The sequence below is a fragment of the Tiliqua scincoides genome, chromosome 2, assembly GCF_035046505.1.
Source record: "Tiliqua scincoides isolate rTilSci1 chromosome 2, rTilSci1.hap2, whole genome shotgun sequence".
In the NCBI taxonomy this organism is placed as follows: Eukaryota; Metazoa; Chordata; class Lepidosauria; order Squamata; family Scincidae; genus Tiliqua; species Tiliqua scincoides.
In genome coordinates, this window is record NC_089822.1 from 116,087,499 (window position 1) to 116,113,824 (window position 26,326).

The window sequence follows — 26,326 nt, forward strand, 5'->3', positions numbered from 1 at the left end:
CTATGAGCTTGTATTTTTTTATTTTTTTTTGTATTGGGGAACTGTAGCCATTCTTGCTACTTGGGCATTCTACTGTTTAAGTTGTACAGCTTTTACTAGGTCCCTGAGATTAGGGCCAATATTGCCTGTGGGAGCTATTTATTGCTGAGAGGCCATCCAATCTCCTCTAGGAGGCTGTTTGTGTCTGGCTGTGTGCCCTAGGCTGGTAATAGGCTGTATGAGCCTGTGAATTTACAGGTAGAATGACCTACACACATCAATATTTGTGTGAAAGGGAAGTGCCCTGCTTCCATGTTATGCAAGACAGTACTATCTACGCCATCACATCTGCTTCATCACATATGTTGTAAGAGCAAGACATGAGGAACCTGGCAAAGGCATCCAGGGATGTGGTAAATGGCAAAACACCTGCTTTTTGTTGGGCTGTGTCTCTGCAGTTGATGGTTTTTTAGACACCAATGTGAATTGCTTGCAGGATGCAGTTTTACAAGGAAGTCAAACAGCATAAGGGACAAGTGACAATCTGGGGTGCAGTGCAAAGGGGAAGGAAACCATAAAGCTAAGTAGAGGCACAGAAAACTTCAAATGGTTGGCTGGCAGCCTTCAGTCTCTATGGTATAAGCCTACAGCACCCGGTATTCCCAAGCGGTCTCCCATCCAAGTACTAACCAGACCCGAACCTGCTTAGCTTCTGAGATCAGACAAGATCAAGCATAACAGCTTTCTTGGGTTCTGCTTCACTGTGAAAGGCATTAGGGTCCCCTAAGCTGAACTCCATCCCCTCCATGGCTGGAAGTCATAAAGCTGCTGTAGGAAACTTTGTTCTGCTGTTTCTGAAGCAGTCAGGAAGCAAAGGCTAGTTTCTGGCAAATTCTACCCACCACCACTTGTTGGTGCTTCAGCATCACCCTTGCCAAGACTACCAGCTGAGCTGTGGTATATCCAAGAAAGGCAAGCCCCGTAGAAAGGAAAACTCAGGCAGAGCAACTGAGCACGCACAGGTCAGGAACTCAAACCTGCTGCTGCCAAACTTCATAGAGCAATGGTTCTCACACATTTAGTACCGGGACTCACTTTTTAGAATGAGAATCTGTCAGGACCCACCGGAAGTGATTACATGACCTGAAGTGACATCATCAAGCAAGAAAATGTTTAACAATCCTAGGCTGCAATCCTACCTACACTCACCAAGGAGTAAGACCCATTGACTAACATTGTTAAAACATAGTAGCTTGTTAAAAGTACAGGTCTGTAACATTTCCCCAAATGCAGTCACATGCCATGGTAGCATCAAGTCTAATATATTAAAAATAAATATTGAAATGAATGGGGACCCACCTGAAATTGGTTTGCAACCCACCTAGTGGGTCCCAAACCACAGGTTGAAAAACACTGCCATAGAGACTTTATAATTGCCACTTTGGGGGCAAGGCTCCCTGGGCTTAACAGCTGCATGCCAAAGAGAAGTTCCACAGTTTGTTCACCCTTGCGTTTTTAGGTAAAAGTTTCAGCAGTTGCATTGTTGCTTAGCAGGGAAGGAAGACAGAGGAATAGCCAGGAGCCCAAGGAGTAAAGTGGAGAGAAAGGAGCACATAGACTGGAATGAAAGCAGTTTTGTAAAGGCAACTCTAGGAAGGGATGCGCATACACTGTACGGGCAGGTCAAAGATAGACAACAAGTTGCCTTGTGGGACCTAGAAGCTACATCACCCTGATCTCTTGTCTTTTCCAGAAGCTTTTTTGTAATTGTAAAAAATTTTACAACTAATGATGCATCCAGAAATGTTGACTTGGAAGCCAAAAGGCTGGCTTTTGATGCATTTAGCAAGGCCCACCAGTGGCACATCCTTTGGTGGAGAGAAAACAAACTGCACCAATCAGAATAGCTGATGCTCATGGCCTACCCCAGTACATAGCTGATCCTCTTTTCTTATCCCATTAACCAGCTGCTGCCATTTGTCTACACTGACTCAGCAGAGTTTCAAAGAGGTCTCTTCCAGTCCTACCTGGAGGTTGCAGGGATTGCAGGAATTAGGAGGTTCTGCCCGCAAAGACCTATGGTCCTTGCCCCAGAAGCTGCTGTCATGTAAGCTGCGTATGTGCATCAGATTATTGGTTTATCTGACCCAGTCTCATCTATTCTGTCAACAGTTCTTTCTCCCAGATCCTGAGAAAAATCAGCCTTTCCCCCAATATTTAGTTCTTATGCCACCATGGATTGAACCTGGAACCTTCTGCATACAAAGTATGTATTTTATTACTGAGCTACAACCTCTCCCTTGAGGGTGCTCTTTGCACCAAGTGCCAGGAAGTCAATTTCAGAAATAGTAGCAGCAAGCCCTCCACAGATCTGAGCCTACTCAACCTCTAGCAACAGTCATGAGCTAAGGGCTGCCACAGCACAAGCACTTCCTTTGATTTTGTACACAAGCACATAAGATTGAAACCTTATAAAGCTCCTTAGTTCTTTTTACTACGATGTACTACAATTTGTTGACTTCCCCCCCTCCACTATTGCAGACAATTTGTCCATATCCATTAGCTTTTGCTAATCCTGGTCATGCAATACAGCAAGTGCATTCACTACAGCAGTTTTCAGTCTTTTTCATCTCATGGCACACTGACAAGATGCTAAAATTTTCAGAGCACACCATCTGGTTTTTTTACATTTGATAAGGCACACTGCATTGCCAGTGCGGGGTTCACATCCCCAAAAGCTCTACTAATAAGTCACCCTGCCCCTAAACTGGCACACCAATGTGCCACAGCACACTAGTTGAAAATTGCTGCACTACAGACTCTCAATCCTGCCATACAGGCCAAGCAAGCTGACTTGTTGGGATGCTTGCCCTCACCTCCATGCATTATTTCACACATTGCACGATCAGGCTGTGGAATTTGCTGGCACAAAATGTGGAGTTGTTCACTAGTGTGTATGCCTTAGAAGGGGGTTGGACAGTCAGGAAGGACAGATCTATCAGTGGCTACTGGTCATATTGGCAATGTGTGACCTGTAGGTTCAGTGGCAGTATGTAAGCTGCAATACAGTTGCAGGGGAGCAATAGCGAGAGAGGGGTATGCCTTTCTCATCTGCCTGTGTGCTTCCCAGAATGCTGGGCACTTGGCTTGAGACAGCAGGCTTTTCCTATGTTCTTAAAGATTTTTTCAGTTCAGAGCTTTGTGGGATATTTCAGAAGCAAAATGATGCATATTTGCAATGATGCATTTAAGTGAGAATCCTTATATCCTCAGTTTTGTGCAGATTCTCCCCATCCAATAGTCTGCGAACTTAGTTGGGAAACACGATTTAGTGAACATTCATTACAATCTTTATTTCTAGCACTGTCCCAAAACCAGCCTTGGTTACAACAGTTACAAGAGCTGCTGCTGCTCAACAATTGTTTTTCTCTACCCTCAGTCACTGGGTTGGCAGGGGCAACTCACCTGATTCAGTGACAGCAAAAGTCTTCCTACAAAGGCATAGGAAGCTAAGAAATTTACAGCTTTTTTGTCTCCCATGAGGCAAGATCACTACAAAGGTTCATACCATTTTGAATAGAAACAAACATTCAGAGGTGGAGAAATTTTCTTCTCACAGTGCTTAGAACTCTGTTGATACCTGATATTATTAAGGTAATCTGCAAGTACACAGAGAGCATTTATTCACACTATGCATAACTTATGGAATCACAAAATGTGGCAATGGCCACTGGCCCACATTTTTTAAAAGTTGTAGGCAAGTCCACAGAGAAGGAGGTCTCTCAAAGGTTCTTTATTAGATATGATACTTAATGGAGCCTTTGGCTGCTGTGAAAAATAGAATGCTGGAACTCAGACCTGGATCTCCTCCAGAAAAGCAATTCCTAAGGTTTACCAAAAAATTATCTGGGCTAGGAGAACCCAAGTTAGGAGCATGAGGTTTGTGGGTCAGGCTTTAATAAAACATTAATCACTTCTCTAAGTCAGAAAAATGGTGTTATTCATATGGTGAACTAGAAATATTTCAAACAGAGACAGATCACTCATGTAGGAATCTTTGAAAATCCATATTTGTGCATTGATTAAATCAGGCGAGTTCTCAACCAAGGACACAGAAAAGGTGTCACCTCAACAGGCGAAAAGGATCAAGTGGGCACAGGTAGTCCTTTAAACCTCATGAAAAGAGAATGCTATGTAAAGTTTAGTCAGAATTTTTATTTTTGAGGAGAGTTTATTCTTATTGTTCATCATGTTCATCATGGAGAGAAGCAAAGATATGCAGGGCACTGAAGTGCATTCCTCAGTGATTGGAATCTTGAGTTACCACTCTGGCTGCAAGATTTCATCAGGTTCACATACATTTAAGTGTAGTGCAGCCATAAAAGACTAAAAGCAAGAGAAGAAAAACTCATTCACAGAAAGTTTAGTTCTGTGCATAATATGGGTTCCTCATTCCTGGCTCAACTGAGAATAGTAGACAATTTCCAGAAAAGGACTGAGACAAGTACAGTACCAAGGCACTGTGCAAACATGGTCCAAGGACTTCTGACGTTTGCTGAATCTAAGCAGATCTGGTCTGTTAAGTGCCTGGATAGGAGACCACCTGAAGACCTCATATGTGCTGCCTTGAGCTCTATGACAAAGGCAGGCTGTATCTGTAACAGATAAATGGCAGTAAGGTAAGGTAAGCCAAGAGGAATCTCTTTACAATGGGCAGCTGCTGAGGGACAGCACACCAGAGGCCTTGGCCTGCTCAGTACCGGGGAGCTGCCAGTAGCAAGCAATTCGCTGACACAGGAGAGGATAAACATAAGAGCCCACCTGGATCAGGCCAAAAGCCCATCTAGTCCAGCTTCCTCCCCACCAGATGCCTGAGGGAGGGCACAAGACAACAAGAGACCTGATCCTGGTACCCTCCCTTGCATCTGACATTAAGAGGTAGCCTACTTCTAAAATCAGGAGGTTGCACATAAGCATTACGGCTTGTAACCTGTGATGGACTTTTCCTCCAGAAATCTGTCCAATCCTCTTTTAAAGGCATCCAGGCCAAATGGCATCACCACATCCTGTGGCAAGGAGTTCCACAGACTAATTACGCACTGGGTAAATAAATTATTTTTTGTCTGTCCTAACTCTCCCAACACTCAGTTTTAGTGGATGTCCCCTGGTTCTAGTGTTGTGAGAGAGAGAAAAGAACATCCCCCTATCCACTTTATCCATCCCCTGCATAATTTTGTGTGTCTCAGTCATGTCCCCCCTCAGGCACCTTTTTGCACCCTTTGTGAGTTGCAGTCCTGGTGCTAAGCATATGCTGTTCCAACAGGCAGGCAATTATTCCCCCTCTCAACCAATGCAAGAAGCCAGGATTCAATTATCAGAAGTTGGACTCCTTGGAGCTAGGCATATTGAGTTCTACCCCCACCCTCCCTTTCTGGGAAGATGAGAGGAAGAGTAGCCAGTTGGAACCAGAGGCTCAGGTTTGCTTTCTCACTTTGTTGTAGGGTGGGTAGCCAAACATTCAGCATTCTTTATAGGCAGCTGTAAAAAGAGCTGGTGAAAGCAGCCGAATGAGCACAGGAATAGGCTGTTACAAAGTGAGAGTTCTTGGGAGCCTAAGTTCCAGTCTGAAAGATGAATAAAGCAATTTGGGGGGAAGCTGGAAAGCAGGGCTCTAACCCATCATTTGGGGTGCGGAAGGAGGGTTGGTTAACAGAGCAGCAGACACAGGAATTTTTATTTTCACTCCCTGCAAAACACACACATTTGTCACAAGGAAAAACACATCCTGCAGTTACAAAGCAGGGCATGTCTCCCTACTTCCAGGGCTTCCAGCCAAATTCAACCTTGACAGGGGAGAAAGAACAGGCCTGCAATTGAGAACTCTTCTCACCCTGCCAGGAAGCCTGAGAAGAGTTTTAAGTTTGTTACTCCTGGCTATAGCCCTGCTTTTGCCATGATAAATTACCTGGCAGGGCCTAGAAAAACAGATCCACACCAATGCACAAACACCAATCCAGAATGAGGAAAGACTCAAAATTTTCCACTTCAGCTGTAAACTTTGGAAGACTGGGCAGCTACCCTGCAGTGCTGTCCACATAGCCTCTCTTGCAAAAATAAGGGAAGTGTTAGTTAAGCCCAGTTTCTCAGGAAGAAACTGTGGTTGGGTTATCCTTGGGCAATTAGAAAGGGTAAGAACAAGACAAAAGGGTGTACCCAACACTGCTGAGTCTCTTGATTGCTGCTGTCCTGCATCACACAAAGGGAGAGAGAATGAACAGGAGGCAGACAGGGTACTTCTTTTGACCCCTTTACACAAAAGCAAGGAAAGCTGAAAATGCCTCCTCCCACATGACTCACTCTAGTCAATGTGATCCATGTACTAAGAGCCATACAGAGTGGCAAGATAAACCATCACCATTTCTGGTATCAGGTCACATGCATTCTCCAGCAACACCTATATTTCTGCCTCCCAATTGATTCAATAAGCAGGGTATTATGAACAGGCAAAAGGGACCTAAAACCAGGTGTGCATGCCAAGTGAATCCAGACCCATAGGATTGGGGCAAACCATGAGCAGACCTACCCTCTATGAGGGCAACTGTACATCCTGCAAGAGAAGCAGGATCCTGTTACCTGTTACTCGGCCATATCCAGGGCCAAGTCTGCCCATACTGCGTTTGCTTAACACCATCTTAAGCATGACTTGTGTCAACACAGTGTCATGAAGATGTACAGTTTAGGCCTAATAGCATGTAGAGCGTGAACCAAACTAAGCCAGTAACAGAAAAGTGGCTTGCAGTTCCTAGCTGCAAGGATGTGAGTAAACAGCCAACCAGATTTACAAATCAATGGAAGATAAGAATGTAACACCTTTACCAAGCCTATCAAGCTGACAAAGGGCAGCTGTGGATCCCCAGTAAGAGGAGTAAGAACTAGGAGGGCTTGCAACCAGACCAGCTTTGGGAAAGTTCTGTCCCCAAAAGTCCCTGATTGGACAGCCCAAAGTCACCTCAGTACTATTAGCATAAGAAAAAAAAGGAGACCCGAGGGGGCTGCTGGAACAGAGGTTTTGGGTGCAACATCCTGCACGCTGGGGGCCTTTGTCGACCATGGGCATCTGGCTTCACAGGTAGCCTGGAGCTAAGAGATCTACAAAGAAGCTGACCCAGGTGAGAGTTAGGGAAAAATAGAGATAACCAGCTAGCTTTGTTATTTTAATACTGATATGTTTCCTAGATGTTTATGCCTCTAGCATTTGCTGCCTTATGTAACTTTATGTAACCTTATGTACTTAATAAACTAAAATCTCTTTTACCAAGTTGTTTCATTGTCTGTTGGGGACAAAGGTGCAGAATCCTGCCTAGCCATTCAACAAGCTACCAAGTGCTCCTTGAGGTCTAGTAACTGGTCTAGCAGTACTACTGAACAGGGGGCCTTGAGGGCTTTAGGGTTCGAGAACCAAGAACTCTGAGCACCGCAAACCCCCATAAGTTTGTGACACATCGCAATCATTAGACCAAACACCCCCAATGAAAGCCTTCACAGCACCTCCCATTGCTCAAACACTTCTGTAGGGAGGCAACACATTACAAGTCATCAAGAGATAGGCAACCAACTGGTGTCAGCCGGTGGTGTAGCTAGTGGGGGAGCAAGGCAGTCCACACCAGGTACCACGGGGAGGGGGCATTATGGCCTCCCAGCCCCACTAGCCTCTTAATCAACAAGTTTCTTCCAATACAAGTTGCTTCTTTGTTCCAACTTCTCCTAAAGTGTTTTCTTAACTTGGTCAATGCTAGCACAATTTTAAAACTCTTAAGTTTAGGGAGAAGCTTTGTTAGGCTCATTTACCAATCCATCCCCTTCAACTATTTAAGACTTCCATAGGCACACCAATCACTTGTTCAAACCAAGTTGTCACCACCACCCCATCCGAAGCTGAAAAACTGATTTAGCTACTTTTCAATAATTGGTTTACAAGGTTCAGATTTCAGACCATTTAGGGAAATGCTTCAAGTTACCTAAAAACTTCTGGTCCCATTCCAGAAGTTCCCACATATCACTTTTCCACCCACACATCTGTATTTAGCTTACAATCAGAGTTGCTAGAACAATTTGGAAGTTTTGTCTTCACAGCTAAAAATGCTCAGCTTGTGTTCAGAACCCTTGTATGAGGCAGAGTAGGAGATGCCAACTGTAACCCTTTACACCATACGGTACCACTATAAACCACTTGCTGAAAATGCTTGAAAGGAATGTAGTAGTCCTGTTCAACTGTTTCCCTCTCTCCTCTCCGGATGGAACAATGTTGTGCAAGAGATCCATAATTACAGCTTCTAAAAATCTTCATTGTACAGCTGAAAGGGACTCCCAGTTTGATCCAAGCACATGTTTAACTCTCCCTGACGCAGCAGCTTAAGGATTTTTGTTCACCCTATGAAGGAGGCCCATTAAGACAACAAATTCTAGAACACACTCATATACAATTAGGGGTGAACTGAATAATAAACTAGGGAGGATCTTGGGATCACGTGGAGAGTTGACAGAAAGATCAACATGGCATACAGCAGCAGGGAAAAACTGGGATTTTTTTTTAAAGGAAGGAATGGAATACGAGATAGCAAAATCCCAGATACTTTTCTATTACATTATGGTTGCATCTGTATAGTTCTAGTTACCCTAAGAGAGTTGGGAAAGAGGCAGACAAAATGATCAAGGGATTAATGCCTTCCTTTCAAATCAGAATTTTCTGATTCAGAAATAAAATGGGCCACTAATTGGAGTTACAGGTTTATCAACATTTTGAATGGTATGAAAAGTTCTCTCCTCTCCCTCTAAATACTATATACTCAGGGTCACCGAAATTGATTGGCAGTAATGTCATACAGTACCAGGTTAAGTTGGTAAATTTCAGAAATTAAACTTGTGGCCATTACCAAATATGGTTAGAAATTTCCATGGTCATAGTAGTATGCAGGGATGTGCCCAAGTCACCTACCCTGTGACTTGTCTTATGAGTCACAGTACGCACCCATTGTGACTTGAAAGAACTTCAGTCCCTTCCAGTTGCTAGTCTTTGAGCAAAAGTGCACATCAAAAAAGGTGGTGGGGAGTGTATAAGCAAGCAAGCACACACAAGAGATAGGGATTTCAGTCATTTTGAGTTCAGACTCTTTTTGAATCACTGGCCCCAGAGTCGCAAGTCAGGTTCAGTGACACTCATGATTCAAGCCAAAAACAGCCACTTAACATGAGTCGAGTTACGTGCCCATCCTTGGTAGAATGCTTTCGAGAACCAGTCGCAGTAGGCATAGTATGGAAGAGGACTATCGCCTTCATGCCCCACTTATGGGTTTCTGAGGGGCATCTGGTTGACAAATGGATGTTGGCCTAGGTCAGGGGTGCCAAACCCCAGCCCATGGGCCACTTGCAGCCCTCAGGGACTCCAATCTGCAAGACCTTCATTCATTCATAGAAGTTCCATCTCCAATATATTCATTTATGTAAATTTATTCACATTTGAAATGTTAGTTAATCCAGCCCCCAACACAGTGTCAGAGAGATGTGACCTTCCTGCCAAAGGGTTTGGACACCCCTGGCCTAGGTGGACTTAGGTAGATTCAGGAATTTATGCTCTTGTACCTTCATCCCATCTTCCAGCCGTTTTCCATTCTTCCACTCATGAAGTTACTTGAGACATGGCGGCCATTAAGCTGCTGCTCCATTAAGTTCTACTCTTTCCCTTCTTTCAGCAAGGGACTTCTCTTACTCAGATGGCTCTCAGGCAATTGTGTCACTTCTGATGGCAACCTTCTGCCCACAGTTGCACACAGCAGCAATTTGTTGTTTTGGTTGTTGAGGTTGAATACAGGTCAGAGCCTTGAGTATAATGAGTATAATGAGCCTTGAGTATAATGAGGACAGCACCCAGAAGCTGACCCACAAAAGGTGCAGGCATTGTCCCCAGGCTTGGCTACAAGGCAGCAGGAGGATGACCTTGAGGACAAACAGGGGTCCTCAAGGTCATCCTCCTGCTGCCTTGTAGCCAAGCCTGGGGACAAGGCCTGCACCTTTTGTGGGTCAGCTTCTGGGTGCCGACCTCATTATAGTAGGCAAGAACACCTTGAGCCCCACACTTCATTAATCCAGAACACAATATTCAGTACCACAAAGTTGAAGGTAAGGCAGAAGGAAAAATGCCACTGACACCACGACTAGGCCCCCTTTCAATCAGAGGTCAAATACCAATGTTGTTCCAGAGATTTAATGAGAAGCTTTATACAGACACCTTGTCCTTAATATAAAAAAGTACAGAGGGTGTGAACATAGAGTAGAACTTCCCCAAATACAGCCATCCCTGGCAATACCAACATAAGTACACTGGGGCATGCCCACTCATGCTCTCAAGCTTTGGATGAGACTGGGGTGGGGGAGGAGTGCCACCCATGTTTGGAAGAAACAGGCACAGCAGCAGCTAAGCCCATTCTATAGCCTCACCTCAGCACTATTTACCTTCTCCCCCCCCCCCATCTTGAGAAAAATCTCTGGAATGCAGTTTGTGGCTGTGAGCTTGCCAGCACATCTCTAGTCAGAAAGAGGCAGGGACATAAAGAGTTAGCAATCCACTCAGAAGCTAGCATCAAGGGAAGGGAATAATGGTGGATGAGTCCACTGCCAGGCCCAAAATGCAAGCGTGGGGGTTCAGCTAGGTCATCCCATTCCCACCCACCCCCATAGAATGTATAGCAACCAGGGGAACAGGACTGGCCAGAGCCACCAATATGGGAATCACTCTTCTTTCTTGTCCCTTGGGCCATCACAAGTTGCCTGGTGGAGACAAGGGCAAAAACATGAGATTAGAACAAAGATATCACTTTTCCCATTTTGCAAACTCAAAACCAGAGTTATATGTGTATTCTATGCTTAAACGCTCAGCTGTAAACTGTACAAGTTCTGCACTGAATTCTACAACCTGTGCAGTTTATGTACAGAGAATGCTCATTACAGGCTTTCACTCCTCTTGGTGAGGGTCCAAGAGCAATGCTGACACTGCAGCACCTTTCCCACTTGAGCCACTGGACGTTTACCCACCTGGCTTCTGAAATTCTAGCCAATGATGGGCACAAAGCAACCTGAATGTAAGTACTACTGTTTAGGCAGCAGTTACTGGACTTTAATTTTTAAGCTCAGTGGGAGCCAGCATCATGTCTTATTTCCTGAAAGTTTAGTCCTATAAGTAATCATAGCATATCAACCTGTAAACAGCAAGCTCCATTTGGGCATTCCTACTCTTCTGGTGCATCTCTCTTCCTAGATCAAGCTAAATTATCTAGAATATGCCACACAGCCATCTCCGTTTGAAATGTTACACTGAACATGCTCCTAGCAACAGGAATGAAAAATGAGGCAGACACTCTTTGCTGCTAACTGCAATCTTGCCTGTATTTCTTAGTACTAGTAACTAGCCAATACTAGATTCAGTACTATTAAAACGCTTGACTAAATAATGAAGGTAGTTGTGAGAACTGTAGTGTTCAAGCTGTGAGCCTAGAGGACAGGAACCTGTATTTTCATTCTGTACAGCACCAGGCATATGCGAGTTGCTATATAATCATAGGCTGTAGCTTAAACTTTCAATGTTGTTGAAAGGTGTTTACAGCTATGAGAATTCAGCTGCTGCCCAACTGCCAATCTAGAAGTGTTTTCCAACATGCATTTAAGCATGAATGACTAGAAGCTTTCTTAAAGAAAACTAGAGTCACAATTCTCAAGCAGGCAGGTTCAGCACCTCTGCAGAATTACAGCCTAGCCTCTCCTGCCCAAGATGTTTATAGAGCTCCTCAGACAACAGGACAAGGTAGCTAGCTTTCAGCTGCACAGAATATCCACTAAATCAAGCCAAGCGTCACTTCAGGCAGACAATGGGCTAGTCACAAGACTGCATTCTCAAACAGATCCACTCCCTGCTGGTCAAGGATGTAAGAGCACCATTCAAGCCACTGCTCTTTGTATTCTGCAAGGTCATGAGCTGTTCGTCAGGCATTATCATTTGAGCACGTCACATTTATTTGCCTTTATGCCATGCGGGTCAGTGTACTGTACTTCAATGCGGATGCTGAGAGAACGAACAGACCACTTCTATAAGTCATGCCAGTATTATAAAAAGTTGATAACCCCACATACTCTCTCCCTAGTATCTGTGTCAGTGCCAATACCGTAAGCGATATTAGATATTCTCAGAGCTATTTGCAGGCTACAGTTCTATGAACGCACAAGGTTGATCTGGCGGTAAACACAGACTTCACCTGAACAGTCTTGCTTTTCTAAAAAACCATTTCTAGCCCTTACAGTTTTAATATGCATAAAAGCACAAGGACAATGCCTGACAATTTTAAGTTGCCAGAGAGATAGCTGAATTACCTCTTCAGTGGTGGGTAGGCAGGCTCCTATATAGTTCCTTGCCCTTCCTCCTCGCTATCAAGATCAGAATTACGCAATCTACATGTTCAATTTGCACAAGTTTACACACACACCAGCTTTATTGGCTTAAAGTTTGCATTTTGTGGGCACAGTTTCCAAATCCCGCCTTCCCTTTCTGGAGTGCATACAGAGTATAGGTGTGGTATTTAAGAGTAAAAATCTAAGGATGGGCCACATGCCACAAAAGCTCAGAGGTTACACTTCTGCCTGGTAGAAGCTGATTACCAGCAGTAGGTATCTTGATAAGCTCTCTTGTAGGCAGAAGATCTAGCTCAGGGATGTCAAACTCATTTCATACAGAGCGCTGAAGTTAGCATTCATGGTGCCTGCTATGGGCTGGAAGTGTCATTAAGCAGAAGATAGCCAGAAACGAGCACTTTGTTCTCACGTATAAACTCATTAGCTGCAAATGACAGAAGAGAACATGTGCAAATCTTGTTCATGTTTTCAAGATATGAGAGCCCAATTATAATGGGGACTGGATAAATTGCTTCTGGGGGCTGCATTTGGTCCATGGGCCTTATGCCTGACACCTCTGATCTCGCTATTCTACCTTACCACTAGGTCTTATTCTATCAGAGCAGCCATTGGGCTTGCTGCATAACACATGAACTAGATATGGAGACTGGGCAGCAACAGTCCTTTTGAAGAGATGACGAAAATGCATTAAGAGAAATGTTCACACATGAGGTCCAGTAACTCAAGGAAATCCTACCCCACATAAGCACTGACCAGAAACTTGCCCAAAGTGTCCCAAGAGGGGCAGTTGCTGAATTCTGCTTCTTTGTCAACTCTTACTAGGGAGCCCTAAGTAATTTACCCTGGCAGGCAGGGGAAGATCTGACAGCCAAAGGGGAAGGAAGACTACCTGGCTCCATGTGGGAATGTTTACTATGCAACCTGCAGACTGCATGAAGGAATTAATTAGAATACCAATGAGGAAGGAGGTTACAACTGCTACAGTTCAGGGCAAGCATACAGGGCTGCAGATGGAAAGCAGAAGTAGTTGGCCACTACATTTCAGATGCTTCACCTAGATATAGCTACTACCTTGTATCTGTACATGAGGGTGCTTTGCTACCTAGTCACAATCCATATTTTCCCCCTACTCTCCCTTCCCCATCATCTTCCTGAAGAGTGCGGCAGAGCCAGACTTTAAAGTGGAACAGAAAAGTAACAGGACAGACCAATCCTCAAGGCTGGGGCAAGATGCAAGGTAATCCATTGGCACCTTGGACAGAGTGACAAAATGGAGGTGTAAAACAGTTTTATTAGGATACCTTGCACATTGCCGAGTGGAATCCAATAACTTCTAGCTTGGGAGGCACTGCCACTGCCACCCCTTAACATTTGCCCCTCCCAGACAGGTGGATCAGGCCTGGGAAGGGGGTTTGGACCAAGTGGGCACCAGTCACCAAACCCATCCCCCCTCCTGGGCCCAATCTGTCCCTGTTCCACCCCTCCCCCACCATATTCCACTCCCTTCATCAGGCTTGCCTGCTCCGATTGGCCTTACAACAGCTGCTGGCACTTGTGGGAATACTCCAGCTTTTCCACCAGCATGCTGGTTGCTTCTGCTGCTGCAAATTGCTTTGCTACAGCCTGTTCTACCAGTACTACTTTTAGAAGGGACTGGGCCATGCTTCAGCTCCAGGACTGAGAAGACGAAAAAGCAAGTGGTTGCAACAGGCAGGGCAAGATGAAGCTCAGAAAGAATCTACAGGTTGTGGAATGAAACAATAAATTGTGAGGGGGGTGTTCACAAAGCTACACGTAAGGACCAAGTTACCTGGAGAGATGCCATGTTGGGACACAGTAACTGAAGTTCCAGGAGGAGTTAATCAGGTTTTAGGTTTGCTTTAACAGCAGGACACCCAGCTGCAACATCCTATGACCTCTCATTATCGACCTGATGTAGAGTGCCAACAAATTCTAACTCCCATGTGCTCACAGCAAAACAGCAGGTGATGCAGCACCTCGCTGGTAGAAAGGACCACCCTGGACATTCAATGAGCATCAAGCCAAACCCCACCCCACTCAACTTTACAGGTTTACAGTTTTACAAAAATCACTTTGATTTCTCACAGGCAAGAGAAACATTGCAGATAATCTCTCCAAAATGAATATTCACAGGAATAGCCAACCTCAGTCATAGGGAGCATTAGAAATGAGAGGGTTAGCTCCCGAGTTAAGACTGAGAGGTGGGGAGAAGCCAGTGAGAAATCCCTCATATAAAAATGTTTCAAGTTTCTAGTCTTAACCAGTTTCAAACAAGACCAAACTGTTCAGTTTCCAGTCTCCAGCTGCAGATTATAGCCACTAGTTCTAGAATCCCGATCTAACCCCGAAAACCTCAGCATTCTCCATCCTCCTTGTCTTATCTGTCATTTTTCAAACAAGTGCATGGGGCCTGGCTCCGCTGCTCAGGCTGCCCTGTGCAAGCACTTCTGTGGCATGTCAGCCTACTGCTGCAGCTCCTCTTCCTGCATCACAACTCATTCACCTTTATCAGCTCCCAGGTGAGGCAGCATCTTGTGACCTGCTTACGTGCCGCCACAAACGTGGAGGGATGTTTACCAGGAAGAATCTCTCAGCACTGCCCAGCTCCTCCCCTTGCTGGGATTCAGCAAATGGGAAGGGAGGGGAGGTACAGACACGCCAGGCTATATAGCTTCTTCCAGAAACTGTTTGGAGGATTAGATTGCCCTGGCAACCAAGGACAGATTATTTTTAAACTCACATGTGATTCTAGGCTTGTTGTGGATCTGCAATTTAAAGGGACCTCAAATTTGACCAAAGAGGCTTCAAGTGAAGCAGGATAGGAGAAAAGGGTCACAGCACACAGCTATGGCCAGGTTCAAGATGTTTCGTGACTGCCCTAGTGCTCCTACCTTCCCCGCGTTTAAGAGTGGGAAGAGAAGAGATTGCTGCATCTTCTACACTGATAATGAAGCAGCAGCAAACTATGGATTCAGAAGCCACCACTGCATGCACTCACATGCACTTAGAAGCTACTCACATGGCCTTTGAGAACCTAGCTCACATGGTTCTTAAATCCCAGAACAGGGATTTAAGAGGAAGCCATAGGCAAGATGAAACTGTGCTGATCAAACTTTTGAACAGAAAGGAAATAAAGACAAATTATTAAAATCCCTGCAGGAATTCTACATGTCTACAAGAGTAATTGATGGACAACAAATGATCCAGTAAGATGGAAGAGAAAGACGAGCATGACAGAGGAGGTAGAAGAGGAACTGCAGAGCTATAAGCAAGACAGTTTGTTTTTCCCTTACCCTGGAAGCTTAAACGATTCTAGTCATGTCCATTACCATTCACAGCTGAAACAGCAGACAACTCTCAACTCCTCTGGGAGCAGGGGACCCCACCACAGACTTTATTCATGGTGCAGATCAACACAACGTTTTTGCACCTGGTTCACAACCCCCCTGAAGCATACCCATAGACCCCAGGTAAAGAACCCCTTCTAAAACTACAGGAAGGCACCCATAAGGTATTTTTCTTTTCCAGGCCCAACTCAATGAGAACCAAGCATTCCCAATTTGAGGGACAGGGGAAGAGGAGAAACAATACAGGACAGAGCATGACCTTTGCACTGCAAGACCAAAAGCAGCCAGAAGTCAGACCAGAGGCCTTAGTGCAAGTGCTACCAGTAGCTCAAGCTTATGCCTAAGCATCACTTCTTACATACATTAAGTCATAGCAATGCAATCTTTAGAAGCCGGGGGAGGGGGAAATGATAGCTTTGGCTCTGAAACAGGTCAGCCAACCACAGAATCAAATGACATGGGTGCCATTAAGGCCCCAACTGGATTGCTCAAAACAGATCTTTGCTACATCTCTTACATCCCCCAAGGTACCTGGAGCTTGGCATGTTCATCCAGCAGCCGATCATACTCCTTGGTCAGTCCTTCAGCCTGTTTACGCATAGCCAATGCCTCACTCTCTGTCTTCTCTAAGGCTGTGGGGAGGAAAAAAATGGTCATGTAAGAAATGTTTTCAACCCCAAGTTAGACAGGTTAGAAACAGCATGCCAAGTGGCTTGCCAGGGCTGGGGGGGGGGGGGGTAGGGAGAACAGGTCCCTGAGGACTATCTAGGATACATGCAAGAAAGAAAATATCACAGCTCCTCCATGCTTAGAATGGCACATCCCCCAACTCTATCAATAACTTACCCTCTGCTATATCCTCTATACCTCTCTAACAAGCACAGCACTTAGGCAAATAGTAATTTCTAAGAGGTAAGCCAGTGTGATTGCTCTCTATTCAATAAGCTGCCAGTCAGCTTCCAGGTGCAATTCAAGGTGCCGGTTATGATCTTCAAAGCTTTATACGGTTTGGGGACTAAGGTGGTCCTTTAGGTAAGTATACCTGGTCCCAAAGAACTTGGGTGGTTCACATATCCCCAGAAGCTGCTCCTTGGATAGCGATGGGATATGCAAAGGGAACTTTAGTCACAACTCCCTCTTTATAAAATTCTCTTCTTATAAGGTACTGCTTGCACCTACCCAATTTTTCCCAGAGAAGGCAGACAACCTTTGTTCTGACGGGGTTCCTTGCTACCCCTTGACTTGTCATTTTGATTTCTTGCTCTCCTGTTTTAATCCTATTGTTTCTGCTGCTTTTGTTTCATTACACATTGCTTTAAGTTTTGTATTTGAACTGTCTTGGATCCACTGAGAATAGCAGCATACAAGTCTTCTAGCAGTAGCCCATTTAGATGTTACAAACATCTGTTACCAGAAAGTTCAGAGTCCTACAGCATTTAGAATGTTTCCACAATAGCATTATTGCTACCAGAAGAAGCAGACACCATTTGAAGAAGCAGTGATGTTCAACCACTGCAAAGCGGCAGTGGCACACTGACTTGCACAGCACACAGTAGTTGAACACTGCTGCTAACAAAGGCTTGGATCACTTCATTTTGTGACAAACATGCCATGAAGGATTCCATCTAGAAGAGAAGGGTTCTATGAGCTGCCCGTAGAAAGTTATTGTAAACTCATTTATATTCTACTATGGAGTTTTGTAAGCCACCTTCGACATTTGGGAAAGGCAGGATATAAGTTTCTCTAATAAATAATTTCAACTACAAAGATTGTCAAAACTGGTGCCACATGGTGAATGGTCTGCAGGTGAGCTGTGGGAATTTGAGGGAGGGCCATATATTCGTAGGGCCTTTGGGGGATGTGAGCCTATAATGTCATACACTTTTTCAGAAAACTGTCAAAATCTGGTGGTGTGCTTTGACAATTTTAGCACCTTCTCATGAGGAATGAAACATTTCTCTGAAACAGCAAGTTCCAAACTATTACCAACTCCTCCAAAATAGGTAGATGAGCTTCAAGGCAGCAAGTCAATCCACCAACTCAAGATCAATGCATCCCATTCACTCACATTGATTGCAAAACGGGGGGGAGGCAGGGGGCAAGAGAACCAAAAGCTTCCTAAGGCTACAAATGGACACCCTGGAAGGAGAGAAGCCCAGTCTATCCAGGAATGAACAAAACAATTCCAACTTCCTGCTAGCGCCCCCCCAAATAAGCAAAGAGTCAAACTTGAAGTTGCTGTGACCACTGCTTGCACGTCTAGAGATCTACATAGGATGCAACTGGTTATAGGCCTGCCAGGCCACTGACATTCGATCCAATGAAACTGAGTGGAAAAACACCACACTAAAGCGTTCCACAAGACTACCAAGTAGTGAAAAGGTCAGAAGGGCAGCATTTCACAAAGCATTTCAACTCCAGGACTGATGTTAGCCTCTCTGGTTTGGCATCTCCAATGACCCAGAGAAGCAGCACAGACTGGTTGAAACTACATTTGAGAATAGCAGCTCCCAGATTTAAAAGTCGATCAGTGGTTCTCACACTCACATTGGGTGGTCTCACACTGGGACCCTCTTTTTAGAATAAGAATCTCTCAGGACCCACTAGAGTGATGTCATGACCAGAAGTGACATCATCAAGCAAGAAAATTTTTAACAATCCTAGGCTGCAATCCTACCCACACTTACCCAGGAGAAAGCCCCACTGACTATCATTGTTAAAAGCATATACATAGTAGCCTGTAAAAACTATAGAGCTGCAAAATTTCTTTAAATGCAGTCATATACCATGGTAGCATCAAGTCTAGTATATAAAAAATAAAATATTGAAATGAATGGGGACCCACCTGTAATTGGCTCACGACCCACCTAGTGGGTCCCCACCCACAGTTTGAGAAACACTGGTCTAGAGGCTACTGTTCTCAAATGCAATCTCAACCAGTCTGTGCCTCTTCTCTCAGCAGAGCCAGCAAACCAGAAAGGGGTGCATGTGTATTTTAAATTCAGCAACACAACAGCGGAAGCAAGAGTGTCTCAACATGTAGATGCAAGATTGAGGATGCACCCAGATACCTGAGCCAAGAAAGGGGGGCTAGGAATGCACTACCCACTGCAAGAACACCAAAAATTTCTGTCCAACTCAGCTTTCTGCTCATAGCAAACTGGGTTACCCAACTCACTGTAGACACTGCTGGATTCCTCTTGACCCAGTTTCTCCCCCCCCCCCCACATACAATTTAAGTGGCAGTATCAAACCCGAAGCAGTGCCCAGCACAAGCAGAACGCAGATACACCTGCCTCTAAGCTTTATCATTCTGGACTTGCATTACAGCTACTGCTGGCAACTTAAATTGATCCACACATAGATCAAGATCTATAGATGTGCCCAAACTCTCTACAATTTCATATTTACATAGCAGCATCAAAGTGTGTGGGGGGGGGCCTTTACAGAGTACAGCCAATGAGAGACTTGAACCTCGAAGGCTATGCAACTGTGGCAGACAGGCAGAAAAAGCAGGGGTAACAAAAGTGAATCAGGTCAAATCAAATGTTCTGCTGCCTAACAGGGAAGACCCAAACAGTACTATGACCCACCAATTACTATGCTTTTACACAGTACCTGTTCAACCCCACTTGGAGGGGCTGACCTACTGGATTGCGTTCTATAGTGCCTAGTGGAGGCCTACCTAGTGGATTGCATTCTAGAGCTTTGATTCATCTTGCCTCAGTGATCAGGGTTACACGGCAGCTTAAGCTGCCTTTTAGTCAGGGGCAAATGAGTAAGGGGCTAAGCAAGCAGTTTCCAGGAAAGGCTGAGAAGCATAACTATCTCATTTGAAGGGCACAATCCTATCCTGCGCTGGAACAGGCAAGCCAAGAGGCATAGGATTGTGGCCAGAAGCTCAGCCAGAGGCAAGGGACAACTTTTCCCCTTACCCCAGGGTAAGGGCTGCTGGCCCCTGTGGGTCTCCTCGGATTTGCACTACCTCTGGAGGTGGCACAAGTCCGAGGAGAGTGGAATGGCTTGAAGTTGCTCCATTCTCCCTGGGAATGGGGATTGGATTCAGCATAACTGCCAGATCCCAGCCCCGCCTCCCTCTCCCTGCCCACCCACCCTTGGGGCCATTCGCAAGACTTGGCAGGGAAGCCACCACAGAGGCTGGACTCAGCCTCCATGTGTTGGCGCATCTCCTTGTACCAATGCAGCTTCCTCGTAAGGATGCGCAAACATACTTTATGGCACATTTGCTACCCTCACGGGCCGATGCAAGGGACTTATGTTGGCCCAAGGCACAGTTAGGATTGTGCCCTAAGAATCCAGGTGGAAAAATCCTAGTCTGCCCAACTCATCCACTTTAGAAAAGCTAAAAGCCATCAATGGTTGAAAGAGGCAGCCCCATCAACGCAGTCTAGTCCAGGGGTGTCAAACGTAAGGCCCAGAGGCCGGATGCGGCCCGCAGAAGCTTTTTATCTGGCCCTCAGGCTCTCAGCTGCTGAACAGTGCTGAGGAGTTACTGCTGAAAGGGCAGGCCACTTGAAAATTGGGCTCTCCAATATCTTGAAATATGATCAAGATTTGCGTGTTTTCTGTCATTTGCAGATGAGTTCCTAAGTGAGAAAAAGTACTTATTTTTTGTTTTGAACTGTTTAATGACATCACTTCCTGCCTAATGACATCACTTCCGGCCCTCAGCAGGCATCATGAATGCTATTTGGCCCTCCATATGAAACGAGTTTGACACCCCTGGTCTAGTCAAGAGCCGGCTGGTTATGGGAGCTGGTTAAGCAGTGCTTTGCAGGACAAGAGACTTCCACCACATGCCTACTGACAAATTAGAGTATTTACAAACAAGGGCTTAGGGTTAGTCTGCTCTATTTACAAATGCTGATGCCAAATGAATTATTTTAGGTACTGAGAGAAAGCAGCGGGTGGGGAAGGTTGAGATGGTACACGAGGAAGGCACATGAACACAGATCTAGGGATATAAATAGATACTGTATCACCCTTTTATTAGTTTCTAGCTCTGAGCCAGCTATGCACAAATGGAGTGGGAGCAGCTCAAATGGTCTCTTTCTCCATGAACAGCTTGGATTAAAAAAGCATCTTGTATTATCAGAAACACTGAACAATTAGAATGAGAGGTCTAAAAAATGTCTCCAAGGAAACAGTTCAGCACCCCCCCTGCCCAAATCCTCTCACCTTTCTTTGTGGAAGCCAATTCATCCTTCAGTTTCTTGACTTCAGCCTCCAGTGCTCTGTTCTCTTCCTCAGTTCCAGCCCCTTTGAGGTTCACACCCCCTACTTCTGCCAGCTTCAGGTCCTATTGAGGGAAGAAGAGGTACAGAGGAAGAATTGGGTAAGCAACAGTTTTACAAACATACCCAGACTCACATGGCTGGATGAGTTCAAATCATAATTTGAAGTGTTTCTCAGGTCTTTAAGTCATGGACTAAAATATGTTGTAGGATCTAGTGCCGATGTTTTGCTTTCAGCTGTGGAAAGCACCTTCAGGGGCTACAAAGAATTTGCATCATCTCAGCTGTTAGCTGGCCACCAGTTTAACTGCCAGTTCCTGCTTAAGTTGTTAAAGGCATACTAACAAACTTTGCCTGTTCATCATTGCTATGTAGGTTTCTCTTTTAATTCTAGTGTATTTAAGTGCTGCCAAGTATTCCTTTCACATGTGGAAAAATCTACATAGGGACCACAAATAGGAATGTGATTGCAAGAATAAGGAGCATGAAAGCCATTGCTGCTTAGAACAAATTCAGCAGTGGCAGAGCATGCTGTGAGAACTGGTCACCAAATAAATTTTAATCAGATGCAAGTTCTTTCCACAATGTAACAATACCACACCAGAATCTATAGGGAGGACACTGAAATTCAAAAACATAACAATATCAACAAAAAGAAGACTATCAGCATAAGTAATGCCTGACTTCCAGCATTTAAATACACTAGAATTAAATTTAATTAAAAAATTAAAGTGCTGCAGCACTCCAGGATGCCCAGAGGAAGAAGAGTTCTTCCACAACAAGATAACCAAGACAGCAATAGGACACACAACAAGCATCACCTTTGAACAAGGTTGCAATTTTGAATCTTTGCATACCATTTATAGTTAAAGTTTAAAGAGATATCTCAGCCATTTAAGAGGGTCAAGGCCATCTGCTAATATACTGTAGCAATTAAACTGACTCCATAAAAACTCTTCTACATGCCTGAGACCACTGTGGAGCTTGGCTTCCCTCTTCAGGATGATCCAAACAGAAGTGCTAGCCTAATGAAGGTTTAAACAGCTGACAGCACAGGCAAGCCTAAAATTTCTCTGTCCAGGGAAAAAGATTCCTGTATTCTGCAAAGGAAAGTTATGATGCATTTTTATAAGCCTGTGTTTTTGGAAGTTTCCAAACAATTTTGTTGGCTATGGAACTGGGCTGGCAGGGCTGTGACTCTGTGGAAGCAAACTGTAACCTGAAAAAAGATGCATGAAGAGGGGGCATGGGGAAGGCTGAAATGGTATCCAGATCTGCACCTTAGTTCCAATCAAAGTCTTAACTCTGAAAGCATGTGGGGTAGTTTCTTCTGTTTTTTCCCCATCATGAAGGTGAAGGTTTAATGTTCCAAGATGTGGAACTAGAATGCCAGGATTCTGCGGCAGCTACTGGATTTTGCATTGGAGATCTACAGCTGCAACAGATTCCCAGAAACACTAGAACACTTGGGGGAATAGAGTGTCATTTACTGGCAGGTGAACTGGCGCCCAGTTCAGAAACCCAAGAACCTCAGGCCGGGTGGGGCTCTTCATGAAGTCGAGCCTCATGCACACTGAAAGCAGCTGCCATCTATACTTGGGTGCCTTAAAGGCTGACTGCAATGGCAGGGACACTCCCAGTCCCTCCCCAGCCTCCAGAGATTGTCAATTCTTGTCAGACTACAAGATGCCCTCACCAATTATGGACCCCTGGCAAGGGCCATATGCAGCTCACCCCTGTTGTTTGGCCTCCCATGCTTTGAACAGTTATGGCTAAATATGACTCCTAATAGAAGTGTTCAGAGTCTTAACTCACTCTAACGTAAATCCTTTTTCAGTACATGAGTGAAGTGTACCAGGTAGGGCTGGGAAAGCCTCCCCCCTCCCCAAACAGCAGGTAGCACTGAATGAGAAATGAGATTTCAGTACTCATTGTTTTAAGTCATTTCTGCCCAACATTGCATATATGCAACAGGGACCAAACATGTACACCTGTGAGCCAGGCAAAAATGGGTTTTAAACAAAGTGATTCAAAACGCCAGGAACAGGCTACTAGGAGGAGCAGCTGCAATGCAAGTTACTATGCACGCTTGACATTTGCTAGTACAGCAGTCTAGCAGAGTCAAATCATCCACATCGCCTTCCTGGAAAAACAAGGTCTCAGTTGGAGACCAGCATATTGGTAAGGTTACTGCCATAAAAGGGAAGCCAGCGTATTTAAGTGACAGGCAAAACTGTACAGGATTGCAATACACCAACCAATAAACACATCCATAAATCAAACCCTTCCAAGACTTCAGAGGCTTATTTACATAAGTTTTTAGACATAAATTTTTCCAAAGGTCAAAGCAGCATACAAAAGTTAAGCACCACAACAAGCAACATTCATATATACTAAAAATATTAAAATCAATGAATTATAGAGGCAAGAAAAGTCTTGCCAAATACATTTTCTTCCACAGAATTGTGCAAACTAGTGTCCTGGGGTGGGGTGGGGTGAGTGAGTGAGTGAGTGGGGGGGGGGGCTTTGCATTAGTTATTTCCAGTTGTAGCATGGGAACCACCAAAGTAGCTTGCAGTAAACCATCAAAGTATGCTATTCCAAGTCAAAAATGCTACTGAATGTGCACACACAGGTTCCTGCCTCAATATCCAAATGCACAATATTGGGCATTTAGCTCATAGCACAGATATAAGAATTTGTTGCTGAACACAGCATCACTATGTTTTCAGGGCTTAAGAAGCCACTAGTTTCTAACCACCTTGGTGCAGACAGTATAGATAGAACAGAAATTCTCAAGGTGTGCACTGCAGCACACTCACAGGAGTGCTGTGCAGCCTCTTCTTCCCAACTCACCAGGCCAACATCTCATGCTATGTTGCCCTGGCGAGCCAGAAAGAGGCCATGCAATGCCCTGTGAGCGCAAAGGGTGCCATAGCCCCAGTGAGTTTGGAAACCACTGCTATAGAGATGATACTCCAAAATGCACTCAACTCTGGCATGCCTTATGGATTTTTAGGGCAAATCCTGCAATTACTTTCCCTTCAAAGCCAGATGGGCTAGAAATTCTTGTTTACATTTACAAGAACAGTTACCCACTTTGACATTATTCATAAGCAAATTTAAGATACTACCCATGTTGCCTTTTGGAGAGCAGAGATCCCAGGAACCCCTGATAGCCACAATTCCCAACAATCTCACAAGAGCAAATCCAACACCACCACTTGGGCTCTATCTTGATCCTACAGCACCATACCTTCTTCAGTTTGTCATTTTCCTCCATGTATTTCTTGGCTGCATCACTGGCTCCTTCTGCCTGTTTCTTGAAGGCTTCGTTGGAAGCCAGAATAGTGGCCTGCTGAGAGATAAGGGTGATCAGACGTCTCAGAAGGCTGCAAGAGATAGAAACAGAAGCAAATTAGAGCAGGGGCTCTAAGAATTAAGGACTAGAAACATGGCTTACACATGCACCGGAGACAGGAATCATCTCAGTTCATACAGAAAATCATTGCTTGATACAATATAGCTGTCAGCAAAAGTTGGGCTCAGTCTCTGGTCCAGTAAGCAGAAATGAATGCCTGAAATGAACAATGGCTGCCTGGATGGTGAAGAGCTATGCTCTAAAAAGCCTGCCTTCCCCAATAATCTTTTTCATTACAGAGCACAAGCAAGGATAAGGTCTGATGGAAGGACTGGAGTGCTCTAGTCACACATGGAATTCAAATTTAAGTTTAAATCTCTGCTCTGTCACAGACTTTTGAATTAACTTTGGGCAAGACAAGCTGTTTTCCTTTCTCTCAAGTTCTCCAGTATGAACACATTAGATAGCCATGCATTTCCCAAGGCTGCTTTCATACTGAGGAATCTGAGGTGCAAGAAACTTGCTCTGACCAAAGCTAATTGGCAAACAGAACAGCAATCTGAATCCAATTCCTTAAACAACTAGACCAGTGGTTCTCAAACTGGTGGGAACTGCAGGAGCTGTGGGGAGCCCTCCGCAGCACTCCCCAACTCCTGGAATCATCAGTAAAAGCGGGCACAAAGCACTGCCGTTTTGCAGGAGGTGCTTTGCGCTCACTTTTATTGCAGATTCCAAGAGTTGAAGAGTGCTGTGGAGGTGCAGAGCTTCCTGCACCTCCTGCAGCTCTACATCCTTCAAAGTAAGTGGAAAGCACACCTCTCAACCCCCCCTTAGCAACACCATCCTGGGGACCGCATCGCTGCCCTAGCCCCTCCCTTGCAAGAACTTACTGAGCTCCCTCAGAGTTTGAGAAACGCTGAACTAGACTACTCCAGTCCCCTTACCAGATACAAGTCTGATCACTGGGTTTCATCTCTTATCAGGAAATGTGCAGTACAATGTCACAAGATGACACAACAGTAATGCATACAAGTGTGTTCCTGGGCAGGCTGAAGAAAAGGCCACCAAGGCGCCAATAGGATATGATCCTTGATTTCATGTAGATGAGAAAAAAGATTCCTTCTAACAAAGCATCACCTCTAGAGGTGGAAGCACATTCCTACCCAACCCTACCAGCAGCACCCTTAAACGACCTTAAACCAGCACCCAACATCAGAGATAGTATCTATTATTGTCTTGTCATCTCTCAGCTTTCCCTTTGCATGTTAACTCAGGGGCCAGATAATGCTTTCTAGGGTTTTCCTGCATCTGTCTATTAAAATGCTAGGATCCCAAAGCAAAGCCTGCACTGTTAACTCTGTCAAGATTGGAGACCAGGTGGTTGGTCCAGGAATAAATGCTTTTCCACCAATCGGCAATCAAGTGACTGATGCCTCTAACATGGTGACTCAGTATTTGAAGGTAGCACTTAAAGTACATAATCCAGAAGTCAGAGCTCATGAGGCATACTGAAGACCAGCATCCAACCCCACAGCAACTGGCAACAGAACTGCCAGTACAGGCTCTGGGGGAAAACCTTTCAGGACATGGCTCTAGTTGGTTACAAAGCCATTCAGGTCAAAATCAGTATCTGCGCTTACGAGCCAATGCCATTTCCCCAACTCCATTTTCAAAGGCAAGACACATTAACTTTGACTCCAGGTCAATTCTTAGCATCTGCTTAAAGACAGGGTGCTTTTTAAGGGGAAGATCCAACACCGATTTGACTCAACACATTATTTGACTCAACACATTATTTGCCTGCAGAAGGTCAAAGGTTCAGCTCCTGACATCCCAAGGGAAAGATTCAGCAAGCATGACTGAGAAGAGTCACTGTCTGAGACTTTGGAGAATTTCTAAAAGAAGGT

General features: G+C 44.8%; 1 protein-coding gene across 1 annotated transcript in view; it reads right to left on the reverse strand.

Moving 5' to 3' along the window:
• Positions 1–10,224: 10,224 nt before the first annotated feature.
• The window catches only part of BCAP31 (B cell receptor associated protein 31), a 29,830-nt gene continuing 13,728 nt past the window's right edge, over positions 10,225–26,326 (reverse strand). The window contains exons 5-8 of the mRNA XM_066614194.1: positions 24,315–24,450; positions 21,003–21,123; positions 16,335–16,435; positions 10,225–10,803 (exon numbers count right to left, since the gene is read on the reverse strand). Of these exons, the coding sequence (XP_066470291.1) occupies positions 10,765–10,803; positions 16,335–16,435; positions 21,003–21,123; positions 24,315–24,450 (397 nt within the window). The 3' untranslated portion in view covers positions 10,225–10,764. The remainder of the gene's footprint in view (positions 10,804–16,334; positions 16,436–21,002; positions 21,124–24,314; positions 24,451–26,326) is intronic.